At 44.7% G+C, this 17,162-nt stretch overlaps 1 protein-coding gene and 1 long non-coding RNA gene across 9 annotated transcripts in view; one reads left to right on the top strand and one right to left on the bottom strand.

Annotated features, from left to right (window-relative positions):
* The window catches only part of LOC144294887 (uncharacterized), a 58,822-nt gene extending 42,998 nt beyond the window's left edge, over window positions 1–15,824 (bottom strand). For 2 of the 5 annotated variants that reach the window (XR_013362255.1, XR_013362256.1), the window contains exon 1: window positions 15,406–15,687. This is a non-coding gene — a long non-coding RNA (uncharacterized LOC144294887). Of the gene's footprint in view, window positions 1–15,405; window positions 15,688–15,709 lie in introns of those variants that run through there. The other 3 variants (XR_013362258.1, XR_013362254.1, XR_013362257.1) reach the window with 2 other exon arrangements.
* Window positions 15,825–16,026: 202 nt separating this feature from the next.
* Window positions 16,027–17,162, top strand: part of P4HA3 (prolyl 4-hydroxylase subunit alpha 3) — a 41,051-nt gene continuing 39,915 nt past the window's right edge. For all 4 annotated transcript variants that reach the window (XM_077866975.1, XM_077866973.1, XM_077866974.1 and 1 more), the window contains exon 1: window positions 16,027–16,257. In XM_077866975.1, coding sequence (XP_077723101.1) covers window positions 16,058–16,257 — 200 coding nt within the window. In that variant the 5' untranslated portion in view covers window positions 16,027–16,057. The remainder of the gene's footprint in view (window positions 16,258–17,162) is intronic.

The raw sequence follows: 17,162 nt of genomic DNA, 5'->3' as shown, positions 1-17,162 counted from the left end.
CCCGGGACTCCAGGATCAAGCCCTGGGCCAAAGGCAGGCGCCAAACCGCTGAGCTACCCAGGGATCCCCCTGGAAGCTCAGTGTTATTTAAAACTCCCTTCTGTTTCAGAATCCTTTCCCCTCAGTCTAAATATGCACAATTCAGCTACTGTTCCTTGTATGACCATCCTCTCACCTTCCTGATCACCACGTGGACAGTTTTCAAAGAGCTGGATCCAGAATTTACATGCAATACTAGAAATGGTGGTACCAGCCCAGAGTAATAAAAGGTGGGATTTCCACCCAAGATGGGAGCCACACAGCAGACATGACAGAGAGGGGGCTCCGCCTGGGGCACATGGCTTGACACCTCTTCACTTTGCAAACAGCTCCTCCTTTAACCCTCAACCCAAGCATCATCCCTTCCAAAAAGCCTTTCCTGCCTGTTTCCCAACCCCTGACCCCAGCAGCCAAGCTGGGCAGGGGCCCTGCTCTATACCGCCAGAGTGCCCTTTGCTGCCCTCTTTTATGGCACATCCCACACCATGTGTAAATGATCTGCTTGTGTGCTGGACTCTCCGAGTCAACCAGTCAATTGTGAGCTCCCCGAGGGCTGGAACTGCTGACTCAATGCAATATCCCCAGTGCCCAGAACTGAGCCAAGCAGATAGTGAGCGCTCGAAAAAAAAAAAAAAAAAAAAAAGAAAAAAAAGTTCAGCTAAACTGAACTGAACTGGAATTTGAGCTGAGTTTTCAAAGGCAAGTATGCTGTGAATAAACAAAGGGGAGGAGGCATGCATGGTACATGAGTGCATTCAACTCAAAGCAGAGAAAATATGAGTGAAGACTGGGAAGCAGGAGTACTTGAGATTTGCTAGAGGACTTCCAGCCAGACTTTGGCTGCAGCCAAAGGGAAAAAATCAACCTGAGGCTGAATAAGGCAAGCCAGCTGGGAGAGGGTTGGAAGAGATTTATTCCCTTGTGAGCAGGGAGCAAGGGGAGGAAAAAAACCAAGTGGATCAGTTTTTTCCAGCTGTTTGCCGCTCCCACTTATGCATACTTCCCCCTTGTGGACAGGGGTCCATGTCCCACAAAACAAACTCAGCACCTCAGCACCCCAAATTCAATGCCAGCATCTCTCTTTACAATTACGGAAGCCCAAAAAAAAAAAAAAAAAAAAAAAAACAATTACGGAAGCCCAAGGGTCAGGTCAGGGATCCACTGGAGTCCACAGAGTGGATTTCTATAGAACCTAAATTGTCTTATTCCCAATCTACTACTTCGTCCCCACCCAAGGCCTGAGGATGGCTTTCAATAAATCTTATCTAGTCTTCAATCAGAAAGAACCCTTCCTACTTCTATTCAGATGTAAAGTAAGTCCGGAGAGAAGTGATGCCCTGAGTCACAGAGCTGGTCAGTGGCAAACCTGAGACTAATAAGACTGATACTTAGGTCTCCTGACTGGTTGTCCATTTCTCCTCCTGTAACCTAACCTACAAGGAGCAGAACAGTGAATAAAAAGTCAATAAGCGGGGATCCCTGGGTGGCGCAGCGGTTTGGCGCCTGCCTTTGGCCCAGGGCGCGATCCTGGAGACCCGGGATCGAATCCCACATCGGGCTCCCGGTGCATGGAGCCTGCTTCTCCCTCTGCCTGTGTCTCTGCCTCTCTCTCTCTCACTGTGTGCCTATCATAAATAAATTTAAAAAAATTATTTAAAAAAAAAAAGTCAAACAACAAATGTTGGAGAGGATGCGGAGAAAAGGGAACCCTCTTACACTGTTGGTGGGAATGTGAACTGGTGCAGCCACTCTGGAAAACTGTGTGGAGGTTCCTCAAACAGTTAAAAATATACCTGCCCTACAACCCAGCAATTGCACTGTTGGGGATTTACCCCAAAGATACAAATGCAATGAAACGCTGGGACACCTGCACCCCGATGTTTATAGCAGCAATGGCCACGATAGCCAAACTGTGGAAGGAGCCTCGGTGTCCAACGAAAGATGAATGGATAAAGAAGATGTGGTTTATGTATACAATGGAATATTACTCAGCTATTAGAAATGACAAATACCCACCATTTGCTTCAACGTGGATGGAACTGGAGGGTATTATGCTGAGTGAAGTAAGTCAGTCGGAGAAGGACAAACATTATATGTTCTCATTCATTTGGGGAATATAAATAATAGTGAAAGGGAATATAAGGGAAGGGAGAAGAAATGTGTGGGGAATATCAGAAAGGAAGACAGAACGTAAAGACTCCTAACTCTGGGAAACGAACTAGGGGTGGTGGAAGGGGAGGAGGGCGGGGGGTGGGAGTGAATGGGTGACGGGCACTGGGTGTTATTCTGTATGTTAGTAAATTGAACACCAATAAAAAATAAATTAAAAAAAAAAAGTCAATAAGCTTAATCCATGCCTCCAGAAAATCCCAAGGACTAGAGTGGAGCCTTGAAGGAAGAGCAGGTGTTTGCTAGGCAAAGAACCAAGGAAGGGCCTTGCAGACACAGGAGAGGTGAAGAGAAAGAGGGAGGAGCATCCTGGAAAGGCTGGATAATAGGTTTCTGATCTCAGCCATTGGCACTTTGGATTTTATACACTCTTTCTGGGTAAAATGTCCAGAGTTTCAGTTATCACTCTGAGAGTGCACAATGAGACAGAGACAGGATAACTTTAACAGACATTTCCATTCAAGAAAGAAAAGCATGGCTGAGTGAAGTAAGTCAGTCGGAGAAGGACAAACATTATATGTTCTCATTCATTTGGGGAATATAAATAATAGTGAAAGGGAATATAAGGGAAGGGAGAAGAAATGTGTGGGAAATATCAGAAAGGGAGACAGAACGTAAAGACTGCTAACTCTGGGAAACGAACTAGGGGTGGTAGAAGGGGAGGAGGGCGGGGGGTGGGAGTGAATGGGTGACGGGGACTGGGGGTTATTCTGTATGCTAGTAAATTGAACACCAATAAAAAATAAATAAAAAAAAAAAAGATTAACCCCTTGAAAAAAAAAAGAAAAAAAAGAAAAGCATGAAAGGTGTATATTCTGACAGAGCAATTCTGACTCCTGCTAGACAAACACTGTCTGGGCGTGGGAGAAGAAATCTTCCCTGCTTGGGCCTGGACTCTACTCCTTTGGAGTGGCTTCCCTAGTCCATTGATCTCTGTGTCTCTTAGCCCTACCCTCTGGACCATCTTTCCTGACCATCTTCTTCCTTAGTTACTACTGAAGCAGTGGCGCATGTTGGCAGCTGACTAGCAATGTGAAATATCTCTCAGTCCCTTTTGGTTCAGGCTGTTGGTACTGTCCCACATATAACTCATTTAAAAACTTTGTGAGGGGGCAGGGTGGGCACCTGGGTGGCTCAGTCAGTTAAGTGTCTTGATTTCAGCCCAGGGTATGACTCCAGGATTGTGAGATCAAGCCCCATGTTGGCCTCCACACTGGGTATGGAGCCTGCTTAAGATTGTCTTTCACCCTCTGCCCCTCCACCTGACCCTCTTTCTCTCTCCCTCTCTTAAATAAATAATAAAAATAAAAACTTTGTGGGTTTTCTATGTATCTGATTATGGTCAACTCTATACTCCAAATGACATCCTCACAACTGTTTTTGAGACCTCTCCCTCAATTTTATCATGCTATTTTGTGTGTGTGAGAGCACAAGCAAGTGGAGTGGCAGGCAGGGGGGAGAGAGACAACCTGGAGGAGGCTCAGAGGAGACAACTTCAGCAGAGGCTTCCCCGCTGAGCTGAGATCCCAATGATGTGTGGCTAGATCCCAGGACTCTGAGATTGTGACCTGAGCTGAAGGCAAACACTTAACTGACTGAGCCACCCAGATGCCCCTTATTAACTATTTTGGATTAGTTTCATATGTTTTTGTGGATATTGCTCTTAGGATTCCAAGAAGTCTTTCTGTCTAGGAATCTACTGGACATCACTAACTCTTTCAAAGACCTTAATAAAGTGTGTTACAGCTACCTTTGGTATAATCTACATCTCTGAGCTACATTCCTATAATAACTCTATGCTGGCTAGACAGCCTCAAGATGGAAAAAGTTTTATTTTTTTAACCTACTAAGTCGTGCCCCTCTCTGTTCTCTCTAAATTCTTTTTGCCAGTTCTTTCTTTGGCTCATAGCTCCCTTCCTGTTACAAGGTTACATAGCTAGGAGCATCCAACTGATGATACTTTTAACACTCTGCCTAGAGATCTCCTTAGCCAAACAAAAACTTTCTGAGTATTTTCCCCCATCTTCCAAGTTACCATAGGCAACACTTTGGCCAATCATTTTGCCATTATAAAACACAGATCACCATTTTTCCAGCCTTCAGTAACAATTTCCTCACCATTTTTCCAGACTTCACTATTTGCCTGCCATTTTTCCAATCTCCACCCATCCCTGATCCCAAAGCCAATGCTGTGAATTTGAGCTTTTGTTAAAGGTAAGCATTTCACTTGCAGACACCAGCTTCTGTCAACTTTTGCTGTTAAACTACCCCCAAATCTGTGGCTGAAGACAACCATTTATACATCTTACAGTTAAGTAGTTTGGCAATTTGGACTGAGGTCAGCTATCTGGTTGATCATAGTGGGGTTCACATATCAGATGGAAGTCTGTTGCCAGGTTGATTGAGTGCTGGTTAGTTTAGGATAGCCTCAGCTGGGTTGGCTGAGCTCCTCCTCAGGTAGCTCCCATTTCCCAGCAGGCTAGCCCAGGCTTCTTCCCATGGGTGCCTGGGCAGGGTTCTGAGAGACAGGGCCAAAGTAGGTAAAGCCTCTTGAGGCCTAGGCTCAGAAATGGCATACTGTCCTTTCTGTTGCATTTTATTGCCTAAAGAAAGTAATAAAGCCTTCCTAGATTCAAGAGGAGGGGACATAGTCTCCACTTCTCAATGAAGGAAAATGCAAAGTCACACAATAAAGGGTGTGAATACAGGGTGGAATAAGGATCATGGCTATCTTACAGTCCACCATAGCTCTTCAGAAGCAAGCCTCATCATGAATTTGGCTTTATAATTATGTGAACACAAAAATACATTTTTCTCTGTCAATTTCATATGTTTTTAAATGAATGACTTCATATATACTAAAGAATTCATATAATGTAAATGTAAGATATAAAGAATAAAACACTTTTGCAAGAGAGAAATAGAATTTTGGCAATATGTTTTAATTTCCCTGTGTATCCTTACTAACCAAACATTCATTTCTCACCTGGACTATGCAGTGACTTCCTAGCTGGCCTTTTCTACCTTTGGTCTTGCTTCATCCAATAAGTTCAACCCACTATAGTCACAATGATCTTTAAAAAACAAAAATCTAATCATGTCATTCCTTTGCTTAAAACTGTTCAGCTGGGATGCCTGAATGGCTCGGCAGTTGCATCTGCCTTTGGCTCAGGGCGTGATCCTGGAGTCCTGGGATCAAATCCCCCATCAGGCTCCCTGCATGGAGCCTGCTTCTCTCCCTGCCTATGTCTCTATCTCTCATTAATAAATAGAATGTTTTTTAAAAAAATAAATAAAAATAAAACTGTTCAACTATTTCCCATCGACCCGAGGATAAAACCAAACTTATTAATAGAGTAGGCTCTTCATTGTCTAGCTCCTGTTTATACTTCCTGCCTCATTTTTACCATCCATCCCTAAACTGATTATTGGATATTGGCCAAAGAAAATGGCTTCCATAGTTCCCTGCACCTTCTCCTACATGGCATAAATCACTGTTGTTATTGGCTCTTTACTTGTCTGTCTCCACTACTTTACTGTAAGTGTTCTAGGGGGAGGGAAGCTCTTCTGCCTATCCCTGGATGCCAAGCACAGTACCTGGCACAATGGATGCTCAGTAATGGTTGAATGAACGCATGGAGAATGAATGCTAGGTTCTGGGGACAAAAAGAAGCTCCACCCAAAGCTCCTAGTCTAGGTGGAGAACAGATGAGATAGATGCATGACAGATAAGACAGATAGATGATAGATAAATCTTTGTGCTAAACAAACAGCAAATGTGTGACAAGGATGGTGGATTTGCGTTTGCTTCTAAGTTCCACCAGGGGGCACTATGGGAATGCCTCAGGTTTCTCCTAAAAAAAAAAAAAATCCATGTTACTTCCTTGGAAAGACCCTACCCACTTTGAAGGAAATGTAATTTTCCTAGTAGTGCTTGTTTGGTTTTTGTTTGTTTTGTTTTGCTTTAATAAGCTCTTTATTCGGCCCACTCAAAAGAGCTATAGCTCAGCCATCAGTGTGTTTGAAGGACCAAAGAAACTCCTGTTGGTGTCCACTTTATATCTATAATGAAATCATCACAAGAGCTTTCAAAAACATAACTGAATTTCTCTTCCACATCAACTGTTGGGAGCCAGAATAGGGATTGTTGTTATTATTTCCATCTTAAAGATGATAACTCTAAGGGTCAAGAGGGGAAGAAATTGGGGATCCCTGGGTGGCTTAGCAGTTTGGCGCCTGCCTTTGGCCCAGGGTGTGATCCTGGAGTCCCGGGATGGAGTCCCTGCATGGAGCTTGCTTCTCCTTCTGCTTGTGTCTCTGCCTCTCTCACTCTGTGTGTGTGTGTGTGTGTGTGTGTGTGTATGTGTCTCTCATAAATAAATAAATAAATAAATAAATAAATAAATAAATAAATCTTTAAAATAAGTAAATAAATAAATATACTTTAAACTATTAAAAAAAAAAAAAAAGAGGGGAAGAAATCTCCCCAAGGAATCACAGTTGTATCTAAGCAAGGATTTGAATCTGTCTTCCAAATTCAAATGAATTTATTCACTAAAACTATATTGAGTTCCAGGCTGTGTAAAAGATGATAGAAATACAAAGGCATGCCCTTCAAATGTCTTAGAAGCAAAGACTATCAAAGCTAGAGAGAATTTGGGAAATCACCTAATTAAGTGTTCTCAACTCAGATATGCATAAGAATCTCCTCAAGAGCCTATTAAAAAAATGCAGATTCCTGGACTTTGACCTTCTCATCACACATAAACATTTTGATTCAACAAGGGTAGGTGGGAATCTGGAAATGGAAGTTTTCGTAAGAACATCCATTCTTCCTCACCATGATTCTGATGCAGATGAACTGTGTACTACACTTTTAGAAACATTAATCCATTGGTTTAATCTTTTCATAATATAGAGGAGAAACTGAAAAGAAATGGGTAGAAGTAGTCCCCCAGAAACTCCCCTTGGATGTAGTAAGGGAGGCTAACCTCAAGTAATGATGTAACTGAGGAACACCCAACTAGGGACGCCTGAGTGGCTCAGCGGTTGAGTGTCTGCCTTCAGCTCAGGTCATGGATCCTAGGGTCCTGGGATCAAATCTAGCATCAGGCTCCCTTCAGGGAGCCTGCTTCTTCCTCGGCCTATGTCTCTGTCTCTCTGTGTCTGTCATGAACAAATAAATAAATTCTAAAAAAAAAAAAAAAAAAAAGAACACCCAACCAAGAACTGAACACCTGGGTTCAATTTCAGGCTTTACCATCTTGCTAATGAATCACTTAACCTCAGTGAACCATGATTTTCTCAATTGTAAAATGTGAGATAATTACACATATACTCCATAGGCTTATTTTGATGAAAAACAGAGATAAATAGTATAAAGGGTCTGGCAGAGGACTGACACACAGAGGACCCTTGATAGAGATTGGTTGATGGGATTGTTTTGAAAGCTCTTTCTACTTATTTATTCTATTTCTTTAAATGCATAACTACTATTGCCAGGCATTCTGCTAGGCAGTCCCACCTACGTGAAGCTTGTGATCTAGTAGAGCAGATAGACATTAATTATGGAAATAAGAAATCACTATTGTAATAAAGGCTACCAAAGGAAAATATAGGATGTGTTTTGAATCATATGGGGATTCAAACCTAATCTTCAGACAAATAAAATGTCCTGAGGAAATGACTCAACAGTTGAGCAGGAATTAGTCAGAAATTACACACGGATCAGGAAAGAGCTTGGCAGGAGTGGGAAACGAAAAGGTCAAAGACCAGAGTAGTGGAGTGAGCAGGGGAGAGAGGCATGATATGAAACTGAGGATGATTATTATTTCTGTAAAGCCTTTCTTCTATCGTGCCTTGATATGTATGTGGAAATTTTGATCTTTTCCTTGACTCTTTTATGTCTACTTCAATTTTCTTTCTATTTTTGCACCAGAAAGCCTAATAACTAGTAATATTTCCTCAAATCTAATATTGTGGTCGCAACATATTTTCAGGGAATACATTCTAAGACCCCCAGGAAATGCCTGAAACTGCAAATAGTACCAAACCCCATATATACCAGGTTTTTTTCCTATACATGTGTGCCTATGATAACGTTTAATTTATAAATTAGGCCCAGAAAGAGATTAACAACAATAACTAATGATAAAGCTGAACAAAATAAAAATATACTATAATAAAGGTTATGTGAATGTGGTCTCTCTCTCAAAACATCTTACTGTACTGCGCTTGCCCTTCTCATGATGATGTGAGATGATAAAATGCCTATGTGAAAAGATGAAATGAGGTGAGGGAGTAGGCACTGTGACGTACCATTAGGCTACTGTTGACCTAACAATGTGTCAGAAGGAGGATCATCTGTTTCTGGACCACTGTTGACCTCAGGTGAATGACAACGCAGAAAGTAAAACTGTGAATAAGTGGGGACTACTGGATACATTTCTCAGTATTTGACTTTCAGAAATAGGGATTGTCTACTAATACAGGTTTAAAAATAAAAACACCTTGCTAAATATCAAACAGGAACATACACTGAGCTCTTACATATTTAGCTGTGCTTGGAAAATACCTATTCTATTGTCACATAGTTATTCGAACTGGTGGTATAATTTAGTTAGATTTTAGTTCGCATTTAGTTAAACTTGAAACCCTGTGTTACTTAGAATGTTTTTAAAATTCCTCTCTGGTATAGAATTAAAGTTTTATTGTGGAAGGAGCTGTTGTTAAGAAGATGAAATGGACACAGTCTACCCCGTCTAGCCCACTGAATTTAGCTATGCAACCTGGACCGAATGCATGTAAATGGCATTTGAGAACTGGGAAAAGTTAATGACAGCAGGTAGATTTGGGAAGAAGACCAGAATCTGAAGCATCACAGAGCTGGCTTTAAGTTTCTGCCTTTCAATCCTCAGTAGCCCCAAACCCCAAACTGGGACCCTAGGTGAGGACTGGGAAAGCTGCAGGAGAAGCCCTCATTCTCGGCCTAAAGGGAAAGGGAATAGAACTTCTCACACTCAGAGGGGGGCTATCTCATGTTTTCCTTTCGTTCTCTCTTTTCTCTGTACCCCACACTTCTTCCCCAGGCAATCTCACAGTAGTGGCCCCAATGGCAATGGTGGTAGTGAGGTTCCTATGGCTGTCTAAAACTTGGAGTTATCTTATGTATTACATCTACCTACATTGGAACCACCTCAAATAATGCTCTAATTTTGCTTTCAGCAATCCCAACAGGATGGGGAAACCCCCACTGATTTTTTTTTTCTCTCTATGTCCTCCTGCTGCTTGGCCCCAGACATTTGTAGTCATGAGAAGCACACAGCTTGGAGCGCCTGGGTGGCTCAGTCAGTTAAGCACCTACCTTTGGCTCAGATCGTGATCCCAGGGTCCTGGGATCAGGCTTCACACTGGGCTCTTTTTTTTTTTTTAAGTTTTATATATTCATGAGAGACACACACGCACACACACAGACAGAGAGAGAGAGAGAGAGAGGCAGAGAGAGAAGCAGGCTCCATGCAGGGAGCCTGACGTGGGACTCCAGAATCACGCCCTGGGCCCAAGGCAGGCGCTAAACCGCTGAGCCACCCAGGAATCCCAACACATTGGGTTCCTTGTTCAGCAAGGAGCCTGCTTCTCCCTCTGCCTGGTGCCCCTCCCCCCAGCTTATGCACACGCAAGCTCTCTCTCTGCTCTCTCTCAAAAAAATAAAAAAATCTTTTAAAAAGAGAGAGGAAGCACACAGCAGACTGCAGTTGTTTGAAGTCCAGGTTTCTGGCCAGAGAAACAAAAAGGAAAGTCTCAGGGACTGGAAACGATCAGAGAGATTGCAGAGTGGGGAAAAGCTCAAGGGATCCACCCCATAATTCTGGACTCACCCCTTAGCTCTGCATGCTAAATGGATGCTGATGGATGGCTCTGATGCTAAATTGTATGCCATGGACCTAAGTACTGACGTATGGGATAGACCACTGTCCAAATCCAAAGGTAGCACACAACTGGGACAGATCTGAATGGCATTACAAAAACTTTGAAAACTGAACTGGCATTGAAACCATGGTCACATGGGGATCCCTTGGTTGCTCAGCAGTTTAGCGCCTGCCTTCAGCCCAGGGTGTGATCCTGGAGTCCCAGGATCAATCCTGCATCAGGATTCCTACATGGAGCCTGCTTCTCCCTCTGCCTGTGATTCTGGCTCTCTCTCTCTCTGTCTCTCATGAATAAATAATTAAAACCTTAAAAAAAAAAAAAAAAAACATGGCCACGGAAAGCAGATTGGAACTTGTGGCCTGAATTCAACTGAGTTAATTACATGCTAACACAAAAATATTAATATTTTCCATAAGATTTAAATAAGATATTGGCACTTACATATTCAAAATATCTAGTATTTAATCCAAAATTACTCTGCATATGAAGAACCAGGAAAATCTCAGGAATGAGAAAAGGCAATCAACAGACACCCAGGAAGAGATAACACAAATGTTCAAAATTGTTGAAGACTCACAAAATGGTCCAAGAAGTAAGGATGAACACCTTTCAAATGAATGTAAAGGTAGAAAGCATCAATAAAGAAATAGAAGATATAAAAAAAAAAAAAGAAAAAAAGAAAGAAAATAAATAGAAGATATAAAGAAGGACCCAATGGAAATGTTACAACTGAAAGTAAAATAACCAAAATTTTAAAAACCTCATTGATGGACTCAATAGAATCGAGATAACAGCCAAGAATCAGTGAACTTGAAGATAGATCCATAGCAATGATCTAATATGACCAACAGAGAAAAAATGTTTCTAAAAAAGTGAACAGAGGGCAGCCCTGGTGGCTCAGCGGTTTGGCACTGCCTTCAGTCCAGGGCCTGATCCTGGAGATCCAGGATCCAGTCGCACATCAGGCTCCCTGCATGGAGCCTGCTTCTCCTTCTGCCTGTGTCTCTGCCACTCTCTCTCTCTCTCTCTGTGTCTCTAATTAATAAATAAATTTAAAAAAAAATAAAAAGTGAACAGAGCCTGAAGACTTAGGAGACAGTATCCAATTCATGTCATCAAAATTGCAGAAGAGTTTGTAAAAGAAGTATTTGACTAAATAATATATGAACATTTCCCAAATTTGACAAAAGACGTAAGCCTACAGTTCCAAGAGTTCAGTGAACCCTAAAACAATGATGGAGTGAGGTGAGGGAATAAAGCCCAGCCATTCAGGCCTGATGTGAGACAGCTCTGATGGGAGAAAGTAGCTGCAGCCCTCCTGCTGCTTTGACCAAAGTTTGGTCAGGCCTCTTTGACTTCCTCCTCTGCCCTTCCCTCCTTCATCTCCCCTTCACAGATGTTGATCTGTAATAAATATCTTGTAAATAAGTATCTGCATATGAAGAACCAGGAAAATCTCAGGAATGAGAAAAGGCAATCAACAGACACCCAGGAAGAGATAACACAAATGTTCAAAATTGTTGAACAAACTCTATCTTAGAGTTTGCTTCTGGAATACCCAATCTATAACATCAATGGAGACAACATAAGTATAAAGCAGAGATCTGAGCTCAGGTAGTGTAGATCCAGAGTCCATGTACTTAGTGGCGACCAGAGGCAGATTTGCCAGGAAGCTTAAGCTTCAAGGTCCCTGCTTTACACAAACACTTTTTTTTTTTTTTGTAAGATTTTAAAAAAATTTATCCATGAGAGACAGACACAGAGAGAGAGAAAGAGAAAGGCAGAGACACAGGCAGAGGGAGAAGCAGGCTCCATGCATGGAACCCAACGTGGGACTCCGTCCCAGGTCTCCAGGATCACGCCCTGGGCCAAAGGCGGCGCTAAACTGCTGAGCCACCCCGGCTGCCAGCACAAACCCTTTCTGAGGCCCTCAGGATTGGGAGGATGGGTGGGTGAGCCTAATAATGTGTTCACATTGCTATATGAATTTGTAAAATTTACCAGAGAAAGCTATTTTAACCACAATGGATTCTCTCTTTCTACTCTGGCTTCTTCTCCATTACACTTTTTCCCCCTAACACTTCTCCTGACAGAGAGAATGGTGAAATGGCCATGGACCTTTGTTTGCAACTGAGTTGATCTCAGTCAGTTTTCTGCCCATAGAAGTTTAGGGATTATAGAGGCAGAATAATGCCCCCATGCCCTAGTTCCGAAACCTGAGACTTTGGGGGTGTCATTAAGTTAAGGAGATGGGGAGATTATCCTGGATTAATCTTGGTGAGACTGGTGTAATCACAAAGGTCCTTAAAAGAGGGCAGCCCCGGTGGCGCAGCGGTTTAGCGCCGCCCACAGCCTGGGGTGTGATCCCAGAGACCCGGGATCGAGTCCCACATCTCCCACATCGGGCTTCCTGCGTGGAGCCTGCTTCTCCCTCTGCCTGTGTCTCTGCCTCTCTCTTCGCTCTCTCTGAATGAATAAATAAATAAATCTTTTAAAAAAAGAAAAAGGTCCTTAAAAGAGTCAGAAAAGGAGATGTGACAGTAGAAGCAAAGTCAAATAGAAATTGAAACATGTTATGTTGCTGGTTTTGAGGATGAAAGAAGGGGCTATGAATCAAGAAATGAAGGCAACCCATAGAAACTGGAAAAAAGCAAGGAAGAGATTCTCCTCTAGAGCCTCCGGAAGAAACAGCCCTGCTGACACCTGGATTTCAGCCTACTGAAATCCATTTCAGACTTCTGAACTCGAGCAATGTAAGAAAATTAATTTGGGTTGTTCCAAGTCACTAATTTGTGGTAATTTGTTACTAGCAGCAATAGGGAACTGGTTTTTTTCTTTTTCTTTTTTCCTTCCTTCCTTCCTTCCTTCTTTCTTTCTTTCTTTCTTTCTTTCTTTCTTTCTTTCTTTCTTCTTTCTTTCTTTCTCTTCTTTATTCCCTTCCTTTCTTTTTCGTATTTTCTTTGTCTTTAGCCAAAACTGCCAGTACTTCTTCTGATAAAATTATCTTAAAACTTTTTAAGTGTGTGTATGTGATCTCTACACCCAACATGGTGCTTGAACTCACAACCCTGAGATCCACTTACACGTTCCACTGACTGAGCCGGCCATGTGCCCCTCATCTTAAAACTTTTGATGATCTTCTATAAATCTTAATGGAATTCACTCCTTAAGACAAATGCCACATCTATATTTCTTTCTGGGCCCTTCTATAACTTGGGTTTAGAGTCAGGATGCTGTGGTATAACAGTATTAAGGTTCTTAGAAGCATTTTTGCTTAATTGAAATAGTCTACCTTATGGTGGACACTCTTAAGACTCTTTCAGGCTGCCTTGTTTACCAGAGAGAATCTAAAAGAAATGCCTCAAGATTCTTTGATGTTCTACTAAGCAATGCCCTAAAAATCTTTCTAAAGTCTAACAAAGAATCTTTTTTTTTTTTTTTTTTATTTATGCTAGGCACACAGGGAGAGAGAGAGAGAGGCAGAGACACAGGCAGAGGGAGAAGCAGGCTCCATGCACCGGAATCCCGACGTGGGATTCGATCCCGGGTCTCCAGGATCACGCCCTGGGCCAAAGGCAGGCGCCAAACCGCTGCACCACCCAGGGATCCCCCTAACAGAGAATCTTTAAAACCACACTTCTGAAAGCTTTACCTTGTGGTCATGCTTTACTTATAGCACCCTGGGCTTGTTCTCTGTGCTGCATCATTTCTTTGAGAAACTTTAGATCCTTGGAAAGGCTGTACCAGACCCTCTGGATTTCCTCTAAATTCAGCTCAGAAACTGAGCCATTCCTTGAGTGTTTTTTGTGTTTTGTCATATTCTGCCAGAAGCCAGTTGGCACTTGATCATTCTGCCTGGAGACTCCTTTAGCCAGATTCACAATGTAATTATTCACAATAGAATGTCGTCTATTTTTACATTCCCTGCAGGACAGGGGTCATTAACTGTTCTTCCAGGATGGAACAGTATTCAGGTACCCTTTTCTCCAGCCTACAGCAATGTTTTCCCTCCTGTCTATCAAGACTTCATCAACAGTCTCCTGGCAGCCCTTCCAGATTTTGCTAACCCTCTTTGTGAGGGTCTTTAAGACTTTGCCAAAGCCAATGACACATGTTTTAAGTTAAATTTCGTCTTTATTCCCTCACCACGATCAGTCATGCAAACTGCCCAGGGAAGTTTTTAAATGGCCTCAGGTAAGTGCTCTCTGCTGCAGGACAGACCCTAAGGAGCTAACTGTTGGAGACTCTTCTGACTACACTGCCTGGAGCCCTGCAAGTCCTTCCTCCAAGGGGGCTCTGGGTGGTGCATCTCTGTGTCTTCCATGAATAGTACTGCCCTGGAGCTGGCTTCGATCAGCTCATGCAAGCTAATTGTTAGCTCTTTATTGTGTTCAGTGACATCATCTAAGTACCCTAATACTGGCCATTGTGGGAGAGTTTACACCATAGAAATTAGTAAATGTCACAAATCAGGATTTTTCTTTTCCTGGAGAGCCAGTTTACCAGCACACCTCTGAATGTAATCAATGGATAATTAACATTGAGTGTTTTATTTATCCTTTCTATGCCCCAATCTTCTTATTTGTAAAATGGGACTGATAATACTACCTATGCTATAGAGTTAATACGAGAATAAAATGAGCTAACACATGTAAAATGCTTGGACAATGCCTAGCACACAGGAAGTGTTCAGTAAGTATTAACTATTATTTTTACAGTTGCTGTTATTACTGTTATTGCTACCTTAAACTTCCATTGGATTTTCATAGAGAATAGGCTAAGTTTCTGAGTATGTCATGCAATGACAATAAATCTGACAGTTCCAACCACAGTTCCATCATTTCTGGAACTCAAAACTATTTTTTCATCTCCAAACCTGGGTACACATAGGTACCTTCTGCCAGGAAAGCCCATCCCTCCCTTGCCTATCATCTTCCAGACAATTTCTTTTGATTCTTCTTATCCTGATAGCACTTTATTGTGGTTCCTGGTTTACATCTGTTTTCCCTTGTGAGTCCAGGTTGGGTGTGCTATTTCTCCGTGTCTTCAGCACAGTGACAGAGGTGGTAAATATTTGTTGAATGAAGGAATGGAAGTTGCCTGGGAAGGTGGGGAAAAGGATAAGTAGCCTAATAGGATAATAGTAACTTTTTTGCTTAAAGTGGCCATAGGTACATGGTATAGGGCAATGATCCAGGACCCCAGTTTTAGGTTTGGCAGGTCCTCGATTTGTCAGGCAGTGACCCTAATCGCCTTCACCCTCTTTACCTGAGGTCCGACTCTGCCCGTCTTTCATGATGGTTCAGATGTCAAGTCTTCTGGGAGGTGTTTCCTTCCCTCTGCTCCTCCACAGCTCTGCACCCACATCGTCATCACCAATCACATCATTCACTCTCCTGGATTTCCCGATCAGAATCCAGTAGTGTTGTTGCATTTCCACCCGATCCAGAGGGGTGACTATCTGGGGGATGGCGTCGCGTTGTTCACAGACCAGTTCATCCTCCCACCCCACCCCCCACCCCAGTCCTCGCCTCTGTTTCCCCCGAGTGTGACCCGGCACCGCGGCAAACACCTGCCAGGGCTGCGACGTGGTGGCCGGCGGGCGGGCGGACATTGCGGACGGGGGGGCGAGGGGGCAGGAGAGCGGGTGCGGGAGAGCGGGCCGAGGCGTCGGAGCCCGGGAACGGGGGGCGGGGGGCGGGCGGGGTGGGGGGAGGGGGTGGGAGGGGCGGGGCGAGGGCGGGGCGGGGCGGGCCGTGGAGGGGCGGGGCGGAGGGGCGGGGCGAGGGCGGGGCGGGGCGGGCCGTGGAGGGAGGGGAGGGGAGGGGAGGGGAGGGGAGGGGAGGGGCGGGCCGGGCGGGAGCGGCGCGCGCCGGGAGCCGAGCGGACCGTCCGAGGAGGCCGCGCGCGGGAGCCGGCGATGGGCCCCGCGGCGGGGCTGGCGGCGCTGCTGGCGGTGCTGGCGCTCCGGGCGGGGGACCCGGCAGGGGCCGCGGCGCGGGGGGACACCTTCTCGGCGCTGACCAGCGTGGCGCGCGCCCTGGGGCCCGAGCGCCGGCTGCTGACGCTGCTGCGGCGCTACCTGCGCGGGGAAGAGGCGCGGCTGCGGGACCTGACCAGGTGAGGACGCGCGCGGGAGCCGCCGAGGCGCCTGCGGCGGGGAGACCGAGTCAGAGGGCGAGACCGAGGCGCGTGCTCTCGGGGCGAGTGGCTCAGTCTCAGTCACCCAGCGTGGGACCCCGGACCCGGTTGGAGCCTGGGTAAGAGCCTCTCCGGACCGGGAGGCTGAGACTCCGTGGCCCGGTGTGACCGTCAGCCCCCGGGTCACCCTGCGGGGGACCCCGAGACGCTGTGTCGCACAGCGTGGAGCCTTCCACTCCGTCGTGCACCCACAGTCGCATCCCAGGTCCATCCTCACACGGCCTACCTGATGCGCTGCGGAAGTGTGGCGGGAGTGACTCAGGACCAGGAGGACCTCGCAAGGCGCGGCGGCAAGCTGTGTGGGCCTCCGGCTCTGTGTCACAGGGACACAGCAGACTGCAAAAGTAGAGGGAGAAAATACTGTGTGCCTGTAGCCCTGTGTGTGACCGAGAACCGGTGGTTAGCATGAGGTGACGTTCTGTGACCATGGGTGAGATGTACATGCCTTTGGGTCTGGATGGGCACGAAGCTATGGACATCTTTGCATCACCCTGGATGCTGATGGTACTGCTCACTTTATGAATAAGGCTTCGTGTTCATTAACTCTTTCAACACGCCTGTTTGAGTGCCTGTTATGAGCCAACCGCTCTTCCAGGCAGTGGGGATAAAATGGTGAGCAAGACCCAATCCTTCCCTCAGGGAGCTTGGAGTCTGTAGCATCATGATTATTAATCAGAGATGTCCATTGTCTCCTTTGCTTGCAACTCTCCCTTCTCTTCCCACACATAAGAGCTCTCTCAATTCTAAATACAAGAAAACTGCGATTTAATATATGTATATTGGGCAGCCCGGGTGGCTCAGCGGTTTAGCGCCGCCTTCAGCCC

The sequence above is a fragment of the Canis aureus genome, chromosome 23, assembly GCF_053574225.1.
Source record: "Canis aureus isolate CA01 chromosome 23, VMU_Caureus_v.1.0, whole genome shotgun sequence".
Classification (NCBI taxonomy): Eukaryota; Metazoa; Chordata; class Mammalia; order Carnivora; family Canidae; genus Canis; species Canis aureus.
This window is presented reverse-complemented; position numbering and strand designations above follow the sequence as displayed.